Genomic DNA, 22,410 nt, shown 5'->3' on the forward strand with positions numbered 1-22,410 from the left:
CCCAACTCACACCCCCCTCTCTCATATACCTCTCCACCCCATCCCTCCATCTCATCCTCGACCTCCCCCTCCCTCTTCCCCCCTCCACCTCACTCACATACACTCACTTCGTCAGTCTTTCACCCTCCATCCTCTCCACATTGCCAAACCACCTCAGTGTGTTCCTCATAACGCTTCCTATCACATCCACATCCACACTACAACGCTCCTTTATATCCTCATTCGTCAGCCTGTCTCTCCATGTGACTCCAAGGGCTCCTCTTAAATAACTCATTTCCACTGCTCTCACTCTTGACTTGTGTCCTTCCAACAACGTCCAAGCTTCACTTCCGTACGTTAGAGTTGGTATCACAATACTGTCATGTAGTAACTTTTTCACTTCCATGCTCACTTCCCTGTTTCTTATCACTGCTTTCAAAGAACCAGCAACCTTTCTTCCCTGCTGTACCCTTTCAAGCACTTCACCCTCCAAACCTCCATCCTTACTCATCACACTACCCAAGTACTTAAACGTACTCACATTTTCCAATTCCTCACCATCCAACCTCGCTATACATTCACTGACTTCACCTCTCACAAAGACCATCACTTTACTCTTCCCTACATTCACCTTTAGATTCCGTTTCTTACACACTCTCCCAAACTCATCCACCAAGCCTTGCAGCTCCCCTTCGTCTTCACTCAACAACACAGTATCATCTGCAAACAACAGTACAGGAAGTTTCCAGACACTATCCTCTCTCACCAGGGCCACTCCAACATCCACTACCCTACCTTGTACCTCTTTTATTACCCCATCCATGTACAGATTGAACAACCATGGAGACATGACACATCCCTATTTCAACCCAATTTTCAAAGAGAAAAATTCACTTAGTTCACCATCCACACGCACTGCAGCCTTCGCACCATCGTACATACTCATTACAGCATTCGCCAACTTCCCATCTACTCCATATATTCTTAACACTCTCCACAATCCTTGTCTATCCACCCTGTCAAATGCTTTCTCCAAATCCATGAAAGCCGCATACAACTTCTTTCCCTTCTCTAGAAACTTTTCCACTAAAGATCTAAGAATGAATATCTGATCTACACAACCTCTTCCCTTCCTAAAGCCTCCCTGTTCTTCTCCAACTAATTTCTCTGTTCTTTCTCTAACTCTGTCAATAAGTATCCTACCATACACTTTTCCTATTATACCAAGAAGACAAATGCCCCCATGATTACCACACACTTCTTTTTCCCCTTTTCCTTTGCACAAGGGAATAATTATACTTGACTTCCAATCCTCCGGGACTCTACCTTCCTCCCAAGCCAATCTGCACATCTTCCACATCCATTCTACTACTATCTCTCCCCCATGCTTCAGCATTTCACCACACACTCCATCAGTTCCTGGGGCTTTCCCTGATTTAACTTTCTTCATTGCTTCCACAACTTCTATCCTACTGATTTCTTCCTGTCTTCTCACCTCCCTCCTTCTCCCAGCCATTCCCCGGCCACTTATACTCGCATTACTTCCATCCTCTATGTTCAACAATTCCTTAAAGTGTTCTCTCCATCCGCTCACTTTTTCTCCCTTCTCCACTAGTAATCTACCATTTTTATCTTTCACTCCCCTGCTAACTTCACTTCCACCCTGTCTTACTCTTTTCACCTCTTTCCAGAACATTTTCTTACAGTCCCTCCACTTTACACTCAAATTCCTTCCAAATTCCTCATCCACTCTCTTCTTACTCTCTCTTACTAATCTTTTCACCTCTCTATTTCTTTCTACATATAACTCTCTCTTCCGCATCTCAACTTCTTCCACGCCCCTATTTCTCATCCATTCATTGTATGCTTTCTTCTTTTGTGCCACAGCCTGTCTCACCTCTTCAGTCCACCACGCTGTTCCTTGCACCCCCCTCCGTCTTCTCTTCCTTCCACACGCCACATCACATGCTGCACATATTTCTTCTGTAAATATCCTACACACACCTTCCACGTCTCCCATCTGCTCCAATTCATATTTGGCCAATCGTTCCTCCACTTCTCTCTTATACTCTGCCTTTTTCTCATCCTCTTGTAACCTTTCCACTCTCCTTGCAACTATTCCTTCCTCTCGTCTTTCCCTTCTTCTCTTCCTCCATCTTACTTGAATCCTAATTCTGGCCACCACCAAGTAGTGGTCAGAAAGTCCACTCCCCCAACCTCTATAAGCTCTTGCATCCATTACACATCTTCGCATCCTTTCATCTACACACACATAATCAATCATTGCCTTCCTTTCATTCAGTTCACCACCCACCCTTCTCATCACTCGCCATGTATACCTGTGGATCATTTTATGCCTGAAGAGGGTATTGGCTATCACCAACCCCCTCCCAGCACAAATGTCCACTAACGCACTCCCATTCTCATCTATCTCAGCAGGCACACCCCACTCACCAACTATTCCATCCACCTTCACATTCCCAACTTTACCATTCATATCACCAATCAAAAACACTCTCTCATTCCTTCCAAACTTTTCCATGCACACTTCTACATTTGTCCAGAACTCTTCTCTCACTCTTCTAGCACGATCTTGCGTTGGCGCATACACACACACACAATCGCCCACATTTGTATTCCAACTTTCAACTTTACCCACACAATCCTTGACCCAACTGATCCATACTGTCTTATGCTCTTCTTCCATATTTTACTCACAACTATACATACTCCTTCCTTTGCCCTCTCATTCTCACCTACTCCTGCACATATACCCCATCCATACTCCCATTCTCTCACACTTTCTCCTCTCCATTTTGTTTCACATCTCACTAATCGTAATTTCATTAATTATCCTACCTTAGAAGAGGAAGGAGTTCTGCCGTAAATGCAGAATCTAAGTGTCGAGAATTTTAGCCATCTTAAGTTATATCATCAGTAATCCCTCCGTTGTTTCATAAAAGTGTACTTATTGTTGGAGGAGGGACAAGTATTTTTAGTGTTGAGAAGCATAGGAGGCTTTCCGGCACTTCTTTCTTAGCGATTTACCTTGAATACAAAACTCAGTCTTCTCTTTCACGCTATGTGTATCGAATAAATAACAATATAGACTTCATAAACAACAAAGAAAGGAATATATAGGTGTTATATACAAAAATAAACAAGTAAGGAAGACATGCTACAAGGCCTGAACTGACGAGAATAGCAAGAGAGTTGCATCTGTAGTAGTAGTAGTAGTAGTAGTAGTAGTTGTTGTTGTTGTTGTTGTTGTAGTAACAGTAGTAATTTTGGTGTTAGCAGCCTCAGATTCATCTGAAATGTGAACCCAGTGAACTGCAGGATGAAACTGTTCTGCTACAGTCCACCATCCTCCTTCAGGGGGATAGGAAGGGAATTGATGGACGTTTGTGTTCTGGAATCACCCAGTAATATCGATGCCACCACGTGAAGGCGTTCCTCTCCAGCACCATCGAAGGAGTACAGCGGTGTTTTGAATGAGATTTCCCAAACAGGAAGGAAGATGCATGTCCCCTGCCACGTCCCCTGCCACCACTCCCCCTGCCACGCCCCTCGTCACTCTCACCACTCCCCTTACGTGTCCCCTGCCACAACAGTTGTTATAGCAGGGGCAGCCGTATCTTCCTCCACTCGCAGGAAGAGTGCCTGCAACGCTAAGAAGAAAGGTAGTGTATTATATTCCCTGGAGATCAGGTACAATATTCACTGGAGATCAGGTACAATAATCACTGGAGATCAGGTACAATATTCACTGGAGATCAGGTACAATATTCACTGGAGATCAGGTACAATATTCGCTGGAGATCAGGTACAATATTCACTGGAGATTAGGTACTGTACTATAGTCCCTGGAGATTAGGTACAATATTCCCTGGAGATTAGATACTGTAGTATAGTATCTGGAGATTAGGTAAAATATTCACTGGAGATTAGCTGCTGTACAATATTCGCTGGTGCTTCATTTCATGTTATAAAGTTGTGTCTGGTGAGGGTTAGTGCCTCTTCTGGTCTTCACGTACTGGATCTAAAGTTCCTTAAGACTTATTTTGTTACTGCAGAAGTTAATGACGCTTTGAGTTCATGATCCCCTTTAGCCAGAGTTATATTTTATTAGTTATAATTAGTAATATTTTATCGAAATAGTTATATATTGTTCTTGCTGGTACTGGGCAGTTTTGAGCAGACTAACAAAGTAATCTTGTAATAAAGGGATTAATGAAAGATCTCTAACCAAAAGTTTGTCCCAAGCTGAATTTATCGTCTGAAGATTACGAGGATTTAGGAGAGAGAGAGAGAGAGAGAGAGAGAGAGAGAGAGAGAGAGAGAGAGAGAGAGAGAGAGAGAGAGAGAGAGAGAGAGAGATTCGTTCGTTCAAAGATTTCCTGCACATATAGTGCAGGCCGGGCCATACATTAGCCCGGTCAGTGGGGTATGGGCTGGTTAAAATATAGTAAGTGGGGAGGACAGGACCTGGGGATTGCCCAGCACACACGTCCTGTCTCCTGGCTGGCTTTGTGGTGTGTGTGTAGAGAGAGAGAGAGAGAGAGAGAGAGAGAGAGAGAGAGAAGTGGAGATACAAATATGGATATAAGGATACAATATATGGGGCTACCGCTCATTTGAACTCTCTGCCTATATTCCTTCTCCATGGCAGTGGGCAAGAAATACCTGTTTAGATAGACACTCACCTCTCTTCTGTAAAACTCTTATACAAAGGTTAATGGTAGTTTCCTCTTCCACATATACAACTGTGAACTCTGGAACTTTCTTAGTCTTGCTTTCCTGCCACCTATGACCTCCAGTCTTCTGAAATCTCGAGGAATAATGAGCAGGTTTTATCCAGCGAGAGCACCTTCTGGTGGTTGAAAACTAGGCTGAATATGTAAAAGGTAACACTTCAGTTTCTGTGTATCTCTCATTAAAACAGATAGCTTCAAGTCTGTGATTTCTATGTGATCAGAGGCAGTTATTAATGATTTAGTGCAGACGGCATGAGGCGTTATCATAGTTAGGGTAGAGAAGTTTGGAGACGACATTAAAACGTTCCTTCCGTTAGAATCGAGAGATGTGGGTGTGTGCCAAAACGTTCGCATGTGATGTTCCTCTGTGTAGGAAGGGCAGGTGTAGCCAAGCGAGTGTCAGGGATTGTGGATGGTTCTCTTCCAATTCATATTAGTTTAGCCGTCAGTCTTACCAGTCAAAGTACACGCATGTATTTAGTGAACAGCCGTGACAATTGGCGCCTCACAAAGTCAGCAGTTGGACTTAGTGTGATCCTTGAGAAGTTAGGGTATAAGTTCGCGAGACATTAGTTAACAAATGTTCATATGTGTCTGCAGTAGGGTGTGCTGACAGAGATTGATGTAAACGATTTTCTAAAGTAAGTTCAACTTAATGTGGCTTTAATGGATATGATGGACTTTTCCTCCGTGTAGAGGTGATCCATATTGAAGTGTGTGTGTGTGTGTGTGTGTGTGTGTGTGTGTGTGTGTGTGTGTGTGTGTGTGTGTGTGTGTGTTTGTGTGTGTGTGTGTGTGTGTGTGTGTGTGTGTGTGTGTGTGTGTGTGTGTGTGTGTGTGTGTGTGTGCGTGTGTGTGTGTGTTATACATGCAACCGCAAATATCAGAAGGTAATTTCTCTTTTCGACCGTGTTGGTGGTGAAGATGCAGGCGAGGGATGCTATGTGCCATTGCGACTGGTGCTATTGGTTCTGGCGTTCCTGGGCTGTGCTGTGGCGTACTTGCTTCGCTTCAGCATCAGTGTGGCCATCATAGCCATGGTCAACACCGCCACCGCTGCCAATAACACCAGCATCTCAAATGGCGCCTGTCCAGCAGCTATCAACGCATCACGCAACACCCAGCAATCTAAGGTATTCCCACAACCACTGCCCTACTGAAACACTGGCAATTTTGGTATTAATTTTTCTTCTAGTATGCACTTCAGGTATACAGTGCAACTTGATGTGTACAGATTATTAGGTAACACATGATAGTAGCAGCATTGGTTCTACGGCATTAATGTAATGGACTTTTACTTTGGGCAATACTACAGGCCCAAGTCAGCGGTCATTTTAGTTACACACCCCACTCAGTTCTTACCTCAGGGCAGTTTTTGAAAGTCGTACTTTTCTATCTTTTGCTTTGCACTACCTGCCTTTCCAATGTGATTTGAAATAATTTAAGGGGTTCAACTGTCACTGAGAGGTGAGAGTAATGTTACTTGTACAGAAAAGGTTAAATTTTGTTTCAGTAAGGATAATTTACAGATAGCACAGAATCGTGACTTGCCTCTCACCAATGAGGGTTGAACCTGACAAATTTTATATCCTGTCAAATTAGCGTATGAGGAGCAACTGATAAATGTATTTTGCAGTGAAAAGCAGTCTGTCAGAAGCAGAGGTCACTTTAGTTCTGCTTTACAACTAGTATTACCTCGGTAAAGCTAGTTCCACCGGAGGAAGCAAAGGAAAACTCGAAATACAGGGTTGAAGTGTTTTAAAACTTTATTTTGCCTAAACATTGCCTGGTATTTATCTGCTAGATACCGCAGTGAACACTAGGTACTTCAACAGACAATGTGTAGGGCCCTGCATCTGGACAGTGACAAGTGATAAACTATGATTATTTTACCTACATGATAAGATAAGCGATGAATCGTACCCTATACTTAAAATACCTCTCTGTCGGGTCGTTTGTTTACGCATACAGCAGTTCGATTGCTTCATTATCGTGAACGGTTTGAAAGGTAAATAGAGAAGAAGAATTCATACAAACCATACTGGATTCTCAGCAAGTAATCACTGTTAAATTTGGACTCGGATGGAATTGTCGAGGTTGAGTGCATTCAAGCACATGAGGCAAGAGTGCCAAGTTAACAGACAATTTTGTTTTCCTTGTGTTCAGGGTGGAGGAGAGTACAACTGGACTCTGCAGGAACAAGGCATCATTCTTGGTACTTTCTTCTGGGGTTATGTCATCACCAAGTGTGTGGGTAAGGCGACACTCTAACTCGAACGCATGATTTTATAGAAAAAATCTTGCAATGTGGCTGTGAGGTAAGCATAGCCGTCCCTTGAGTAGTGTTTTGCCGGTGATGAGGTCTTATTCAGTGCTGATGAGGACTATTCAGTGCTTCCTGCGTATTAAGTGTCATGATTTGCTTTGGATTGCTTTTACCTTCTTGATGTTTAAGTGTTGTAGCTTTCTGGAATGTGCTGCTGGCGCGTGATATGAGTGGGTGTACAGTAGCTCTTTGTTCTGACTGAAGCTGTTCCGAACCCTGGATAAGGGTGTTATTACCATACCTGATATCTGTTAGCAGTCAGATCAGTAACACATGATTCTGGGAAGCCTTGTGACATGGATTTGATTCCTCAGAGAATCGGATCTTTTAGAGGATGCCAAAGTATGTTCTTTCATGTGTTCTGATGAGTTTGCACCATTTCACAGCTCCCTCGATGATACGTGAAGACTCACACATCAAAAGGGCTGTCAGTCTAACAAGACTAAATATCATGTGAATTTCCCGGTTCTGTCTAAAACTTTTCATACCTAAACCCATTCGTCAATCCCCTCTGCTTTGGGTGTTGTATATTTACTTTGGTGAAAACTAAAGTCAATGCTTTGGGAGGCATGTATACACTTCGCCGATTTGGTGTCACACATTTATGTCAGAATTGCAGTTGTTGACGTGTAAAGCCTGCCGGAGCTTTCTTATAGTTGTCTCTTCTCCTCACTCATCACTCAGTTAACAACCGACGTTAGAGGGGGTAATTTCTGTTTCTGCTTAAAAAAAATTACATTGTGTAATAGGTAAGTTAGAGTAGAATAAAATACAAAATATGTGTGAAATTAGTATAAAAAAAAAATTGTTTACAGTGGTTTTGTGATAACCCTGTAAGTACTTTGTCGATGAAGCTTGTCAACACTTATATAAATATTGTGTAACACAGTGAAGTAGTACCACTTGAAAATATACATATAGGTTATTTCTTGAGTTGTGATGATCATACGAAATACTCGTGCACTAAAACTGGTTACATAACGATGTCACTGCATGTTCCTAAAGCTACTAACTTAGCTGAAAGTGCTGAGCGTGCTGTAAACACCAGGTAAACGCCAGTACAAATTGAGTAAGTACATGTTCATGACTAGTATGATGCTTATTACCATTTCATAAGGCCCAAAGCTTTCTATGAAAGGATTGATTCAATCCATTTTCTCAGGAAATAAACAAACAAAAAAATCTCAGCATTCTAGGGATTAAGTACTGTTTGGGAGAAGGTCACTTTTCCAGTTAGAAACCCTGTGATAACTGTTCCTTCCAAAGAAAAATGAACTTCTTTTTACTTGCAAAAATGTTTGCACTCAACTATTCCATGGTTTCAACAAAACACAACTCAGTTTTTTATCATTTCTCAATATAATTAGTGTCTCCTTCTCGGGATATGGAAACATTGCATTACCTATCTCGTGAAACTAAAACAGCATTTACTATATTTACCAGACCCTCCAGAACGCACTGCTTAACTACATGGAAATATATTTTTCATATAGTTGTATGTCATTCATTAGGATAGATTAGGGGAAGGAGTGAGGGCGGGCGAGGATCAATTAATGTCTCCCCACCCGGTTCTAAAACCACAATGAGTAAGGGAAGTGAGAATGAGAGACAGAGAGAGATGTGTGGTCTGCTGTAGGATGCCAGCAGTCTACAAGCAGAAAAATTATTCACATGGGTTTGTGTTCATTTACATGACTTTTTAACGTTATTTATTGTTACATGTCTACAAAACATTTTTACATATTTTCTTTATCTGGAGGCACTAGACATGATGTTCACATGAGAAATCTAGTATTATAATACGACAGTGTAGACTGCATTGGTGGTGCAGCACGGGGCTGGCTGTGTTATGATTACAACGAGTCACTCTCCTAGTTACAGTAAGGGACACAGAGACTACTCCGTTCCTTGTCCGGCCCCTGGGAGGGTCCAGTAACCAGCTTCTCAAAGGTTGTTTCTAGTTAGCCAACCCATGTTTACACTGACTACTCCTCCTTAGGAGACATAAATTTATAAGGGTTAATTCACTCTTTAATACAGATAATACCTGTCTAGTGAGCAAGTGACATGGTTCACATGACCCCAGTGAAATGTGTATCCGATCACTGACACAGCAAAAACGAAACAACGTACTGTTATTCCCCCACTGAGCTGTAAATTAAACTACGGTCAACCTGCCTTGGTTGCTGGATGAGCACTCTAATTTGTAAATAGTTTCATCTGGGATACCTGGGCCACATTATATTTCGGAACAGGACAGACCACTGCAATATGCATAAACAGACAAAGAAAATGATGGCAGTAGGCAGTGCCATGCTATGAACATTGTCTTTCTGTAGCAAGGAGGTGAAGCTGGAGCCGTTAAGGAGTCACAGCTGTTCAGTACAGTGCAACACACACTGGTTCAGGTGCCAAAGGTCGCCTTTAGGAAACTCATTACGGTATCCTGACATGACTGCTTGACTTACCAGGGTATAATAGCTCGTACTGGACTTTTGCCACATGCACTGTATAATGTGTCAGAGAAACAAGAAGAAACTAAGTATTTGCCCTAAATGCAGAATGCACCACTCAATTATATTACCATCATCAGGCTGATCAATGCATGTATTTCTGGAACGCTGTACAATATAAGGAAATGATGTACTTACTGTGCAGAAGCCTATAAGATGTCTGATGTATATCCATGCTGAGTGTGAAGTTAAATGTAGGAGAGCTTCGGGAGAAGTGTTTATCACATCCCTCATGTCACTATATATAACTTAGGACTGCAGTGCTCAGGACCGGCACAGACATAAACTTTACACTTACACGGTAGCATTGCTCTAATACTGTAGTCATATTACCGTATGTCAAACTTCAAAACACGCCGCAGTTAGACATTCATCACAATAGGCACATTAGCAGATAGATTGAATTTCACAGGTTCTAATAGGTTAAGTAGTAATAACAGTGTATAAACCATTGGTAAGCAGGAAGTATCAACTGTCGTATTTCCACTCGTCTTCTTGTCATATGTATGTAGTAGAACTGGTGTTGGCGATGTTCAGGTGGGCGTATCGCGGAGGTGGTGGGTGGGCGGCTGACAGTGGGCGTGACGCTCGGCCTGTGTGGGGTGATGTCCTTGCTGTGTCCTCTGGCCGCCGAGTGGCACCCGCTGGCACTGGCGGCAGCGAGACTGGTGATGGGACTGCTGCAGGGACCCGTCCTCCCTGCTGTCTATGGTATAATCGCCAGGTGGGCGCGACCTCAGGAGCGTGCCACAATGGTGCTTATTTCCTTTGCAGGTCAGTTCTCTTTAATGTCTCTGTTTTACCTTTTCTGGTGGGGATGGTTAACTTGTTTAACTAGTCACACCAACTAAATCCCTGGTCGTATCCAGAATAAGAACTAATACTGTGTTATCATGCTGAATATATTGAAAATTAAGCAACCTTGGCTAAGTATGTAAAGTAGAACAACCAAAGTTGGCCTGGTTACTGAGTTACGGCATCCACAAGCTGTGACATGTGGGAGTGCAGGAGGGAGAGGGCAAGACCTACAGTGTTAAAAACCAATTGGCATGTCCTTTACCGTAGCCTGTCTAAGTTTCAAAGACAAAGGTGGCCTTGTTACCACTGTCCACAAACTGTCAGGTGCGACAGCAAACCTGGTGCTGGGACGGTGCTAAAACTATAATATTCACACACATACCTGTGGAAAATAATATTAAACAGTGGTTCAGTCTACCATAATCTTCCAGTCTGCCCCTATGTATTTTTAAATCTTGGATAAGGGGGGGGGGGATTTTTGAAGGCTGAGGCATGCGACTCTGATCTGCATACATGCTGAGAGAAGTTACTGTACATAGCTGCTTTATTAACTCTGACAAATCTTATCACCTTTTAGTAACGTTTTGGAGTTCACAGTCGAAATTGAACTTTGTACGTTTTTTGTGTCAAAGTGTCCCTCAGTATTCTAATTATTCTCGGTAAATCAAACAGGTTGTGGTGTGGGTTCGATGATGGGGCTGGGGTTGTCGGGGTTGGTGGTGGAAAATCTGGGGTGGCGGTGGGTGTTTTACGGGGGCGGCATCATCTCCTTGTTCTGGACGCCCTTTTGGTTCCTGTTGGTGCGGAACAGTCCAGCTCAGCATCCTTTCATATCCACCAAGGAGAGGCAGCTTCTATCGGTAGTCCATGTTCAGCCAAAGGTGAGTTAGTCGTCTGAGGTTTCCAAAACATCCTTCTTCGGAAGATAATTACACTAACTTGTACTTTTTAACAATAACACAGGGTCAGTCACCTTTCCGAAGCCCCAGAGTAGGATAAGCATTCTCGTAATTAATGAGTCCATTTCTTCTATTTCTGTGAAACTTGGTACATACCTCCTTCGATTCATTACAGTTTATCCACATTTACATCAAAATCTGGAAAGGATCTCCTTGAAGATTTGAACTTATCTGAATTCACTGTACCACACTAACAAAAGTTTGATACAACGTATCCTCTGGATGAACTAACTCCCTAACACTGTTTTCTAGCTCATCGATTGTATAAGGCTTATTAAATCCGGAGAATTGCAAATTTTTTGAGCACCATCGCCACTGGATCAGTGTAGTAGCCTAACTGATGTTTACTCAGAACCATGCTGAAGAAAGAGTGGAATTTCATTTCATACAAATGTCTCTGTAACCCCTTTACTACTTTCATTTGTATATAGTCTGAGGTATTTATACTCACAGCATCCAGAGTATGTAGGAAATTTATTGCCGTATGAAATGTTACTTCGAAAAACTGTTTCCATTTTAGAATCGATATTGTGTCCTTTCGCGTGGGAATGTACTGATGTGCAAGTTACCGATTACTAATGGAAACAGCTTCTGCTGAGACTGCAAGCATGACATCTAATAGCAATAAATAAATAAATAAATAAATAAATAAATAAATAAATACGTAAGTAAACTGATGATGGTTTAGAGTTTTCTCTTCTGAACCTCATAGTTAGTAGTCTGTCACAGGTTTTTAGGACTTGCGAAGCGATTTTGACATGTTCATCTTTACTTGAAGGTAAGCATTTCCCACTGAGTGTTGCGCTTCCAAATCCTCCAGTCACGTGTCAGCCAAACACACAGAATTACAGGTGGCATTAGGACACAAGAGCGTCCCTTTGCCTTGTCTGTTTATCACTGTGCTCTATATTTCCACAGCACGTGTACGGTCACTATATTTCGTCCCCCCATCTCTTGAATGTTCCTCTTTTTATAGCCAACCCTTTGTTTCTCCATCGCAAGACATAATTATGGTCCTTCACAGAACCACAGCTCTCACATCCTCACCAGTATCCATATCACAGAGACGAGTGCCGTGGAGTCGCCTATTGCGCTGCCGCACCATCTACATCCTAATTCTGGCGGAGTTCGCTGGAACCTGGGTACAGACATTCACATCAAACCAAGCTCCTACTTTCCTCACTGAACAGGTATGTGTTCTTTTATGTAAAATTGCATTCAGTGAAACTTTAGGAATATTGATTGGATAATTCGGTGTCCTTCCATTAATTACTTCCTGCACTGGACGCTTCCTGTCACTGTTAAACAGCATGCATTGTGTTCCGTATATAACGCATCTCTTCCCCTCGGCCAGGCTATTTCTCGAGTATCGCAGTGATGACTCGGCGTTATCAGTGTCTGTCCTGCATCATTTACTCATTTTCTACTCCCACTGCCATACCCAAGAACACACCAGCAGACTGAGCCCATGAGAGAGACCATCCCATCAAGAGAGTTTCTATGGAGTGCTATTTACAAACGACCCTGTTTACGAGCCGTCCCTGCAACACACAAGATGCCACCCTAAGTCCAATATTTTTCTTAATTTCTACCAATTTTATTTTATTGTATTTTTTTTTTTTTTTACCTAAGACAGCCATCGTATACTGAAAGGGTTACAAACGTTTCCCTTGTCCTCCACAGCAGTATGCCGACATTTATTTATTTATTTATTTATATTTTATTATTAGCGCCGTACTACTTTATTGGGTCTAAGGAAGATCATTTTTTGACGAAAGAGTTAATGATTACTCTCAGGATTTGACCGTCTTCCTCTCACCCTTCTGTTTATATTGATCCATCCCTATTTACTGAATGTTCTAAGAATGTTATGAGAGAGAGAGAGAGAGAGAGAGAGAGAGAGAGAGAGAGAGAGAGAGAGAGAGAGAGAGAGAGAGAGAGAGGGTGTCCCCCTTCATTATGCTACCGTCCCTACCTGCGTCAATGGAAGAGGTAAATGAGAGCACCATAAACACGTCTTCTCGCAGGAAGTAGTAGTAGTAGTAGCAGGAGTAGTAGTAGTAGTAGTAGTAGTAGTAGTAATAGTGATTGCAGCCCCAGGCTCATCTGAACGTAAACCCAGTGAACTGCATATTGATGCTGTCCTTCTGCAGTCTACCATTCTCCTTTTGTGGAATAGGGAGGGAAACAAGGAAAGTCCGTATAGCCAGGCAGCGGAGCAACCCATAGCGGTGCCAACCATATGAAGGCGCCCCTCTCCTGCACCCTTGATCTTGGGGCAAGTCATTAATCCCACAGAACCACTTCTTCACAGGGTAAACTCATAAATTGCCTTCCCACCCCCACCACAATGCCACTCCCACCGACCACAATTTCAGCTCACCCCACCACAAATCTAGCTCAGTCCACCACAATTCCACCTAACCTCATCAAAATGGCAGTTCACTCCACCGCAATTCCAGCTCACTTTTACAATTCCAGCTCACCCCATCCCAATTCCAGCTCATCTCACCACAATTCCAGCTCCCTCCCACAATTCCAGTACACCCCACCACGATTCCAACTACCTCCACCACAATTCCACGTCACCTCATCACAATGCCAGTTCACTCCACCACAGTTCCAGCTCATTCTAACAATTCCAGCTCACCCCTTCCCAATTCCAGCTCATCTCACCAATGCCAGCTCACCCCATCCCAATTCCAGTTCATCTCACCACAATTCCAGCTCCCCCCCCCACAATTCCAGCTCACCACCACAATTCCAGCTCACCCCACCACAAAATCACCTCATTCCAACACAATTCCAATTCTCCCCCATCCATTTCAATGCCCGCCACGTCCTCTTCCACCCACCCCTCGTCCAAGACTTCAATCAGGTGTCCTCAAGCTGATAGGGCTGAACTTTTATCTCCCTCTACTCCCTCTTCCCTTTCTTCCAGGTAGGCATGGACCCTGGCACCTCCGAGACGCTGATGACAGTAACTCCAGGACTGGCGGCCTTTGCCTTCATTGTGAGTGGATGGCTGTCGGACTTCCTCTATCGTAGGGAAATCCTCTCGAAACTGGGCATACGGAGACTTATGTATGGCTCAGGTTGGTTTGTGTCAGGCGTATTCTGTTTCCCTTTTTTCCTTTCTCTTGCCGGTTTATATATTTCCTCTTGCTTAAGGAATGAGATAATAAAACCTCTTTCCATAGTCCACAGACCTCTATCGCCAGGAAATCCTCTCAAAACCGGGAATACGGAGACTTACTGTATGTGTGGCGCAGGTTGGTTTGTGTCAGGAGTATTCTTTTTCCCTTCTCTTTAACCCTCCTCTATTCTCTTGCCATCTGATAGATTTCCTCAAGTGTAAGGAATGAAATAATACGAGTAAAACTTCTTGTCATAGTCCGCAGACCTCTATGGTAGGGAAATACTCGCATAACTGGACCTAAGGAGGCTTATCTATGGCAAAGTTTGATTTGTATAGAGCCTATTCCTTTTTTTGCCATTACATCAACAGGATTCTTTTGGTCCTTGGAATATACTGGTGAGACAGGCAGGGATTTGGTGACTCGAATCAAAGAACACAAATATTCTTTCAGGACTCGTAATATTAATAATGATCTGTTTGTTCATGCTTTTGACAATAAACGTGTAATTAACTAGAAGGTTAGCAATTAACTTTATAAGAGTGATGATTATAAAATGTGAACATAACAGAGCGTCCATACAGTGATATAAGAGTCTCTGATTAAGAATTATCCAATTATGAGTACGTTAGTTTAGAACACAGTGCCTGCTTCTCTTGGCCCAGGTTTGAACGAATTGTGGGGACAAGCGGGTGCGTGAGGAGGAATGAGATTGCGTGTGTTTTTTATTTTTTGACCATCGGTCTTGTTGGTGAGGGTTAATGTTCCACTGATGATGATGATGATGATGAGGAGGAGGAGGAGGATGAGCAGGAGGAGCAGGAGGGGGAGGGGGAGGAGGATTGATGATGATGATGATGATGACACCCAAACTGTCTGTCGTAGTTATGAAAATTATTGAAAAGTGTTTTTAGCCCATTTTAACTCTTTTTTCCCCTTCAGTGACAAGCCAAATTGTTTCCTGTAAACCATGAAACCATGTTTAGTACTACGTTGGGTGGTAATCATATAATCAGACAGACGCCTGGTGATCAAGTGCGTCAAGGCGCTCTAACCGAATGGGCACCGTCACTGTTTCCATCAGAGAGGTGGTTGGGGTTTACATAATGCCACTCAGGGGTGAACAAGGCCAGTCACCCTCACCTTTAGTGTTGGGACTGGATAACCTAGTCCCAGGCTTTTAGACTCCTAACGAGGCAAAAAAAAAAGGGGGGGGGGATAGGGATTTATATTACAAGTTATAATATTCCTGTAATTACTGTTTGTCCAGCTTCGTTTACGGTTCTTGTTAAGCTGCCTTCCCGATACTACAAATTGGGTTTATGTGGAATTTGTTATAGAATGTACAGTACATTGCCTTTTTCCATAATGTGAGTCTAAATTCCACTAAAACATATATCTTAAGCACTACAGGTTCATTTTTTTTTTTTGTCCCCCACCCTTACCTTTTTTGAAAAATTCATATACCTCTGTGGAGGTCACTGTATTCTCTCGATTTCGATGTCACAATATACACCGATTCTCCTTCAGTTTATTCATTTGTTTATTTATACACCCATTTATTTTTTTATATACTTACGTAGGACAGAGTAATCATTTCCACTTTTCTCCAATTTGCTCTCTCGACCATTCTTTACACAACGCCATTCCATCGTTTATTAATTTATTTATTTATCACCTTTTTCTTTCACTCATGTTCTCACACCAGACTTCATTTATCTATGTATTTATTTTTTTATATAGTTCCTAGTCTTGTTCTCACATCAGACTTCATTTAGTCATGAAATAATTTCCTAGTCTTGTCCTCACATTAGTGAAATGATGGGGGACAGGGCGACATGGAGGCGATTTGTTTGTGGCCACCCCTAACGGGATTAAGGCATCTGACAATAGATAGATAGACAGATAGATAGTCTTCACATCAGCTTTTACTATGCAGCCTGCTCCTCACCTTTTCTCCCCAGGCGTGATGATGGTGTTGGGCAGCAGTGTGGGGATTATATTCGCTGGCTGCAACCAAACCTGGGTGTTCGCACTCTTTGTGACTCTGGCAGTTGGTTTCATCGGCCAACCCTCCTCCTACCAGATGACACCTATGGATATTGCACCTAACTATTCTGGTACAGTAGGAAGCCATCAAGTTGCCTGTGATTCTTTTAGCATTATCAGATTACTGGGAAACCTGATCGCTAAAGACAGCGTTTTCATATAGCAAACCTTTATGTAGTTACTTGATATTTCTGTGTAATGAGAGATATAGGGACAGTTGAAGACCCTAAAAAGTGCTTTGGTGAGTTTCACAGACGCCTGACATTTTACAATTTATTCTTATTAGTTAAGTTTTTTTTTTTATCTAGATCATTACATCAGCATCGAGTTGTTTATGCTGTAAATATAAACAGAACTCACTTATTTTTAGATAGACACGGAAATCAACAAATAATGTGGCTTCCCAGAGTATGCTAGCAAAATACTGAGGCAAATCAATAAAAAAATCAACTTCTGAATAGTGCACAAGATGATTTTTCTAGTTAATGAATCTGAGAGGCAAGAAGGACAAGATGGTTTTTAATGCAACTGTCCAAACGCCAACCGTATGTCTGTGGCCCATAGACGTGATGAGAAATCCTGTATGTGAAGACGACAGAAGTACATTTAATTATAGTATACTCGTTCTTATAATGGGTCTTCACAGGTTTTTAGCATAGTCTCATGGTCCTTCTTTACTTCAATGGGTTAAGGTGTCAGAACAGATCTACATGGCAGACTTTATCCTCTCCAACCTCATAACATTTTTTTTTTCCTTTCTTTTATGGTATCTCCAGACCAGTATATTCAAGTTAATAGCGACCCTTAATGAAGAGGTTAAAGAATCTAACCCTCCCAGTTACAAAGTCTTGCTCAAGGTGAATCAGATCGCCAGGCAACAAGAATATAATAAAAATCAACCTGTTGGGACTCAAGGAGCTAAAATGAACACACTTCTTTGCAGCAACCATCATGGGCATATCAGGTCTGGGCCAGCTCGGTGCCTTCGTCGCTCCCATCGTCAACGCTCGACTCATTCCACAGGTAACCTATACAGAGTTTCCTTAAGATTTTTACCTTTTCAGCAGGTGGATGTCTTGATCATTTGTACTCTTGTATCTTGGACGAGCTTCTTCATCTCAGAAAAGACCTCCTGTAGTGATGTTAACCCTCTCCGTCTAACGGTCTATGTTTCACCTTTGTTATTACCTCCAGACGATATTATTCAGCTTAAGGGAGAATTCTCGAACTGGAGGACTGAGATTAGCTTTCCTTAACACTTTAGCATAAGGTCTAACACTTTATCATGGGATCTAACACTTTTATCGTGAGGTCTAACACTTTATCATGAGGCCTAACACTTCGTCATGAGAGGTTTAACACTTTATCATGCTGTCTAACACTTTATATGAGAGGTCTAACACATATCATAAGGTCTAACACTTGCCGTATAGTGTATCATGATGTCTAACGCATTATCATGAGAGGTCTAACACTATCATGAGAGGTCTAACACTATCATAAGAGGTCTAATACTTCATTTTGAGGTCTAAAACTGTATCATGAGAGGTCTAATATTTTATAGTGAGGTCCTTACGAAATTGAATAATATCGTGTGTAAGTGGCATGAATAAAGTAAAAAAAAAAAAATGTCATCGGACTGAATGGGTTAATAAAGGATATATCAACCATGTACAGTCGCCAAACTTTCCGCCTGGGCCACCTAGCCGCGAGAGGTGGGTAAAGGGTGCTGGCAACAGTGTAATGTTTGTTCGTGTGTACATGCTCGACGAAAGTTCGGATCATCAGCTCTCGTCTTCCGTACTGAACCTCAGTCAGAGTTCATCCCAATATTCGGTCTACAATTTTAGTCGATAGAATTTCAAAGGAACTTCTTGAAAGTACTGGATAATACGAGTATTGAAAACAATAAGTAAAATAACCTAAAAGACCGTATCTTTACATATATTACATATTTATAAACATATTCTTTTTCATTATTACATGACAACCCATGGCTAAAAATTGTCTACTGAATATTGGGGGGAAGAACCGTCGTGTGACCGACCCTTACGTTAGAAAAATAGATACCGGTGTCTGTTCGCATTTCGCCAGTCCTGGGCCGGTCACGATTACACCTATTGAAATACCATTCTTGATCTGAGACATTATTAGATAAGTGAGGTCATTAATCGTTACAGGACTACTCATTGAACGGATATTAATTTAAGCTAAGTAGGAGAAATAAGGAACTGTTGACGTCGGAGGCTGAAACTCGTTCGTTAAGGCTGCCTTGAGTCAGTTAGTCATGAGTCGACGGGCGCTAAAGCGCCTAGGTTCGTGGGATTTAAAAAAATAAAATCAGTGTTACAGCCTGTACTGATAATTTCACGTTCTTTATGTTGCATTTACCAATCACATAAGTAATATCACAGGCATTAGTAATATAAATGTCCCAACAATTCATGAATCAATAGCATTTGTGCTTAAAATGACTGGAAGCTTTTGCATACTGTGATGGAGAGGTGGTGTCTTCATCTCGCTGTAATGTGAGATAATGTTGTTCGGTGCATAATCGATGAGCGTGTAAATGTGTGACTTCACACATAAACGGTACCGCTCACAATCAATTTTCCTTCTAATGTGTAATTCAGTCATTCGTTAGATGAATGGACTACAAAGGTGTGCTGTAATGACCATAGTCATATGAAATATGATACGGTAAGTCATTATCATAGCTGATGTAATAGCCTCTTCGACAAGAGTATGCATAAACTCTTTGCCTGTTGAGATGACAATATTTTAGCCTCCTACCTCTTCGTGGTGCACCACAGAACACATAAAAACACTTACTTGAAGTACTACCAACGAGGATGTAAGCAACCGTTAACAGTGTCTGAACATCATCCTAATGTTTATTGGTCAGTGTCATTCATGATGTGAATGACATGTAATCTTACTTGTAACTGGACGCGATGTTATGTAAATGCATTCCTCTTCAACCTGTACTGATAATGGTATCAAGCGATAACCCTATGATATGGAATTACTGATATAAGGAGAGAGAGAGAGAGAGAGAGAGAGAGACAGAGACAGAGACAGAGACAGGCTTGGAGCGATTCAAGTATTTAGTGCATTAACATGTTATAGAAAATAAAATGTTTAGTATTGTTAAGAATGCAAATATTTAGTAGAACGCTAATGGATCTCAAAAACTAGTTCGGCAATTATTATCACTGGCGGTATGAATAAAGTAACCCCCCCTCCCCCCGTCCGGCGCCTACCCTGGCATTCACCATGTCAAGCTTCCATCTTAAGCAGCTCTCCCACCGGCTCCACCAGTTGCAGGAAACTGGTTGCATGGAATTGTTGCGTGTCACAGGTTGCACGGACTAAGGCCAAATAAGCATAGTATATGTTATTGTACTATATATAAAGGTATATATTTATACCATAATATACAGTATATATAGTACCTCCTTATAAAATTAATATAGTCTTATTTAATTGGCCTTGGTCTGCGCCACCTGTGGCACACAACAGTTTCCCGTGCGACCAGTTTTATGCAACTGGCTGAGCCGATGGGAGAGCCGTACTCCTGAGACATTTTTCTCCCCAGCCAACTCCGTACCCAGCCATTTATGGGATGAACTCTGACTCTGACTGAGGTTCACTACGGACGAAGAGAGTTGATGATCCGAACTTTCGTCGAGCATGTACACACGAACAAACATATACACTGTTGCCAGCACCCGTTGCCCACCTCTCGCGGCTAGATGGCCCAGGTGGAAAGTTTGGCGACTGTACCTCCAAAAATCTCTCAAACTGAGTGAAACCGATTGAAAGTAAGAAGGGCAAAATACAAAATAAGTCAAATGAGTTACGTAATTAAAACAACAGATAATTCCTCAGTAAATTACTAATACAGGCTGTAGGAGACTTATATAGCGTTTGTTAATTGAGATATCGCATTCCCTCTTCCCCTCAGGTCTTGGATATTATTTCTCTCTTTGTTATTTCCGTTGTTTCCTCAGTATTCACGTTCCCTTTCCTCACAGATTAAGTCAACATGCCAAGCTGTTTTTTGGTCCTTCCACGTCTTCCGCCCATATGAATACCATTTCCATTAACCCAGACATATGTGTTTACTTGTTCCACGCTACCATACCTCCTACGAACACTGTTAACCACAACTAAATCAATTGCTCCGCGTATTCCACTCATGTCATAATCATCAGAAAAAACAAAAACTCGTGCTTTTATTTTTGCATTATATTTAATCTTTAACTGAGTTTTTACCCATCATGGAATTATGCTAGGTATGTCAATGCCACTTTGGCGTAAAGCTAATATTAGCTTTCGATGCAGCGCCAAATATTTTTCTTAAAAAAAAAAAAATCATATATTAACCGAGTTATGGTTTCATTCCCCTCAAAACACCTACTGTGGTAAATGTGATTTTGTATACTTCCATATTGCACTCAAGGACTTTCTTCCCCTCCCCCTCTTTTTTCTTTGCTTTGTTAGTTTACAATAGCGTATTACCGTAATCAGCTGAATGGTACCATATACAAATATTTGATTATTGCGGCTGGGATGTACTGGTTTTCATAAATGCCACACTGAACTTAGGCTTCGTTTAAAAATTGCACGACCGAATCAAGGTCCACTTCACCTCCATTGCCGCCCATGTTCCAGTTCATTAGAGCAGTTATTTATGCTGTACTTCGTATTAGACACTTCAGCCCCTGCATAGACTAAAGCTTGGGTAAATGGTACGGATTCCTGCACATGTTATGTCTGCACTGTTCGCGATACTCCTAGGACTGAGCTGCCAGCCTGTCAGATCAATAAAACTGATGTGGCTTTTTCACAAATGTTGTTAAAGCAATAGATTCTATTTGATATAGAAGTATAAAAAGAACACTTGCAATTTTCTTTACAGGAACCATTAAAACCAGCACTTAAATGCAATAATTGTCATGAACAGGAACCGACGCAACTGAGTTTTGCTTGGCTGGGCCAGCTTGCAGCTCAACCCTATCTAAAGTCTACCCTCCCAGGCTAACAAAATTAAGTGAATTTTCATATTCAGAGGGCTATCAAAAATTTTCGGTTATTATTTCAGCACCACGGGTGGGACATTGTAATCATGGTGACCTGCGTTTTGTTTGTGGTGGTCGGAGGTTTGTATATCTTCGGGGTGACGGCCGAGGAACAGGAGTGGAACCTGTACGAGGAGGTGGAAGATTGTTGTGAGGAGGACGTCACGCAAGGCCAGGACCCTTTCAAGCCCGACAATTGACGAAATGGGAGGGGAATGTGATGTTGCTGCCTGACGTATCATACCATGGGAACGAAATCAGTTAAGGCCAGAAAAATCCCACCATTGGCCACTCCAGTCCCATGACGTATTATCTATCCTATTACCGGTATTTGCAGATATTAATCCTCGTAGAAGAACCACCTTAGTTGGGGGGGAGGTAATGGAAACTATTAAAAAAACACCTGTAGCTCATAAAGTCTCTCCTACTCTAAAAAAAAAAAATGGTAGTATGAAAATAACTCGAAAAACAAAGAAATACGTCACGAGTGAAGGACGTGAAAAGAGGGAAAAAGCACAAAAATGTAGACTAGGGTATATGATGAGTGGGATAATGGTGGGTAGAGGGGTAGAGCTGGGGCAGTGAAGTTGAGCAATGTCTTTTTACTTCATATGGTTTGATTAGTTTCCGTTATCACTGTAAGACAGATTTCCCATTGTTTCTGAGAGGTAAACGAGATCCAGAAATAGAAAATATAAATGGAAAAGCTACTGTTTCCATGAGATAAATGGACCTCGTTTCTCATGGGATATTTAGCTGAGCAATTCAAGGCATCATCTGGATATTCCACCCTTTCTCCTGTCTTCAG

At 41.9% G+C, this 22,410-nt stretch overlaps 1 protein-coding gene across 1 annotated transcript in view; it reads left to right on the plus strand.

Annotated features, from left to right (window-relative positions):
- LOC145404297 (sialin-like) overlaps nucleotides 1-21,802 on the plus strand; it is a 36,163-nt gene extending 14,361 nt beyond the window's left edge. The window contains exons 3-11 of the mRNA XM_080275816.1: nucleotides 5,661-5,869; nucleotides 6,903-6,990; nucleotides 10,113-10,349; nucleotides 11,046-11,254; nucleotides 12,397-12,522; nucleotides 14,274-14,427; nucleotides 16,434-16,589; nucleotides 17,462-17,541; nucleotides 21,626-21,802. Of these exons, the coding sequence (XP_080131942.1) occupies nucleotides 5,661-5,869; nucleotides 6,903-6,990; nucleotides 10,113-10,349; nucleotides 11,046-11,254; nucleotides 12,397-12,522; nucleotides 14,274-14,427; nucleotides 16,434-16,589; nucleotides 17,462-17,541; nucleotides 21,626-21,802 (1,436 nt within the window). The remainder of the gene's footprint in view (nucleotides 1-5,660; nucleotides 5,870-6,902; nucleotides 6,991-10,112; nucleotides 10,350-11,045; nucleotides 11,255-12,396; nucleotides 12,523-14,273; nucleotides 14,428-16,433; nucleotides 16,590-17,461; nucleotides 17,542-21,625) is intronic.
- Nucleotides 21,803-22,410: the final 608 nt, after the last annotated feature.

Source organism: Coenobita brevimanus, chromosome 63 (assembly GCF_032717465.1).
Source record: "Coenobita brevimanus isolate Jiangsu-jjx chromosome 63, ASM3271746v2, whole genome shotgun sequence".
NCBI lineage: Eukaryota > Metazoa > Arthropoda > Malacostraca > Decapoda > Coenobitidae > Coenobita > Coenobita brevimanus.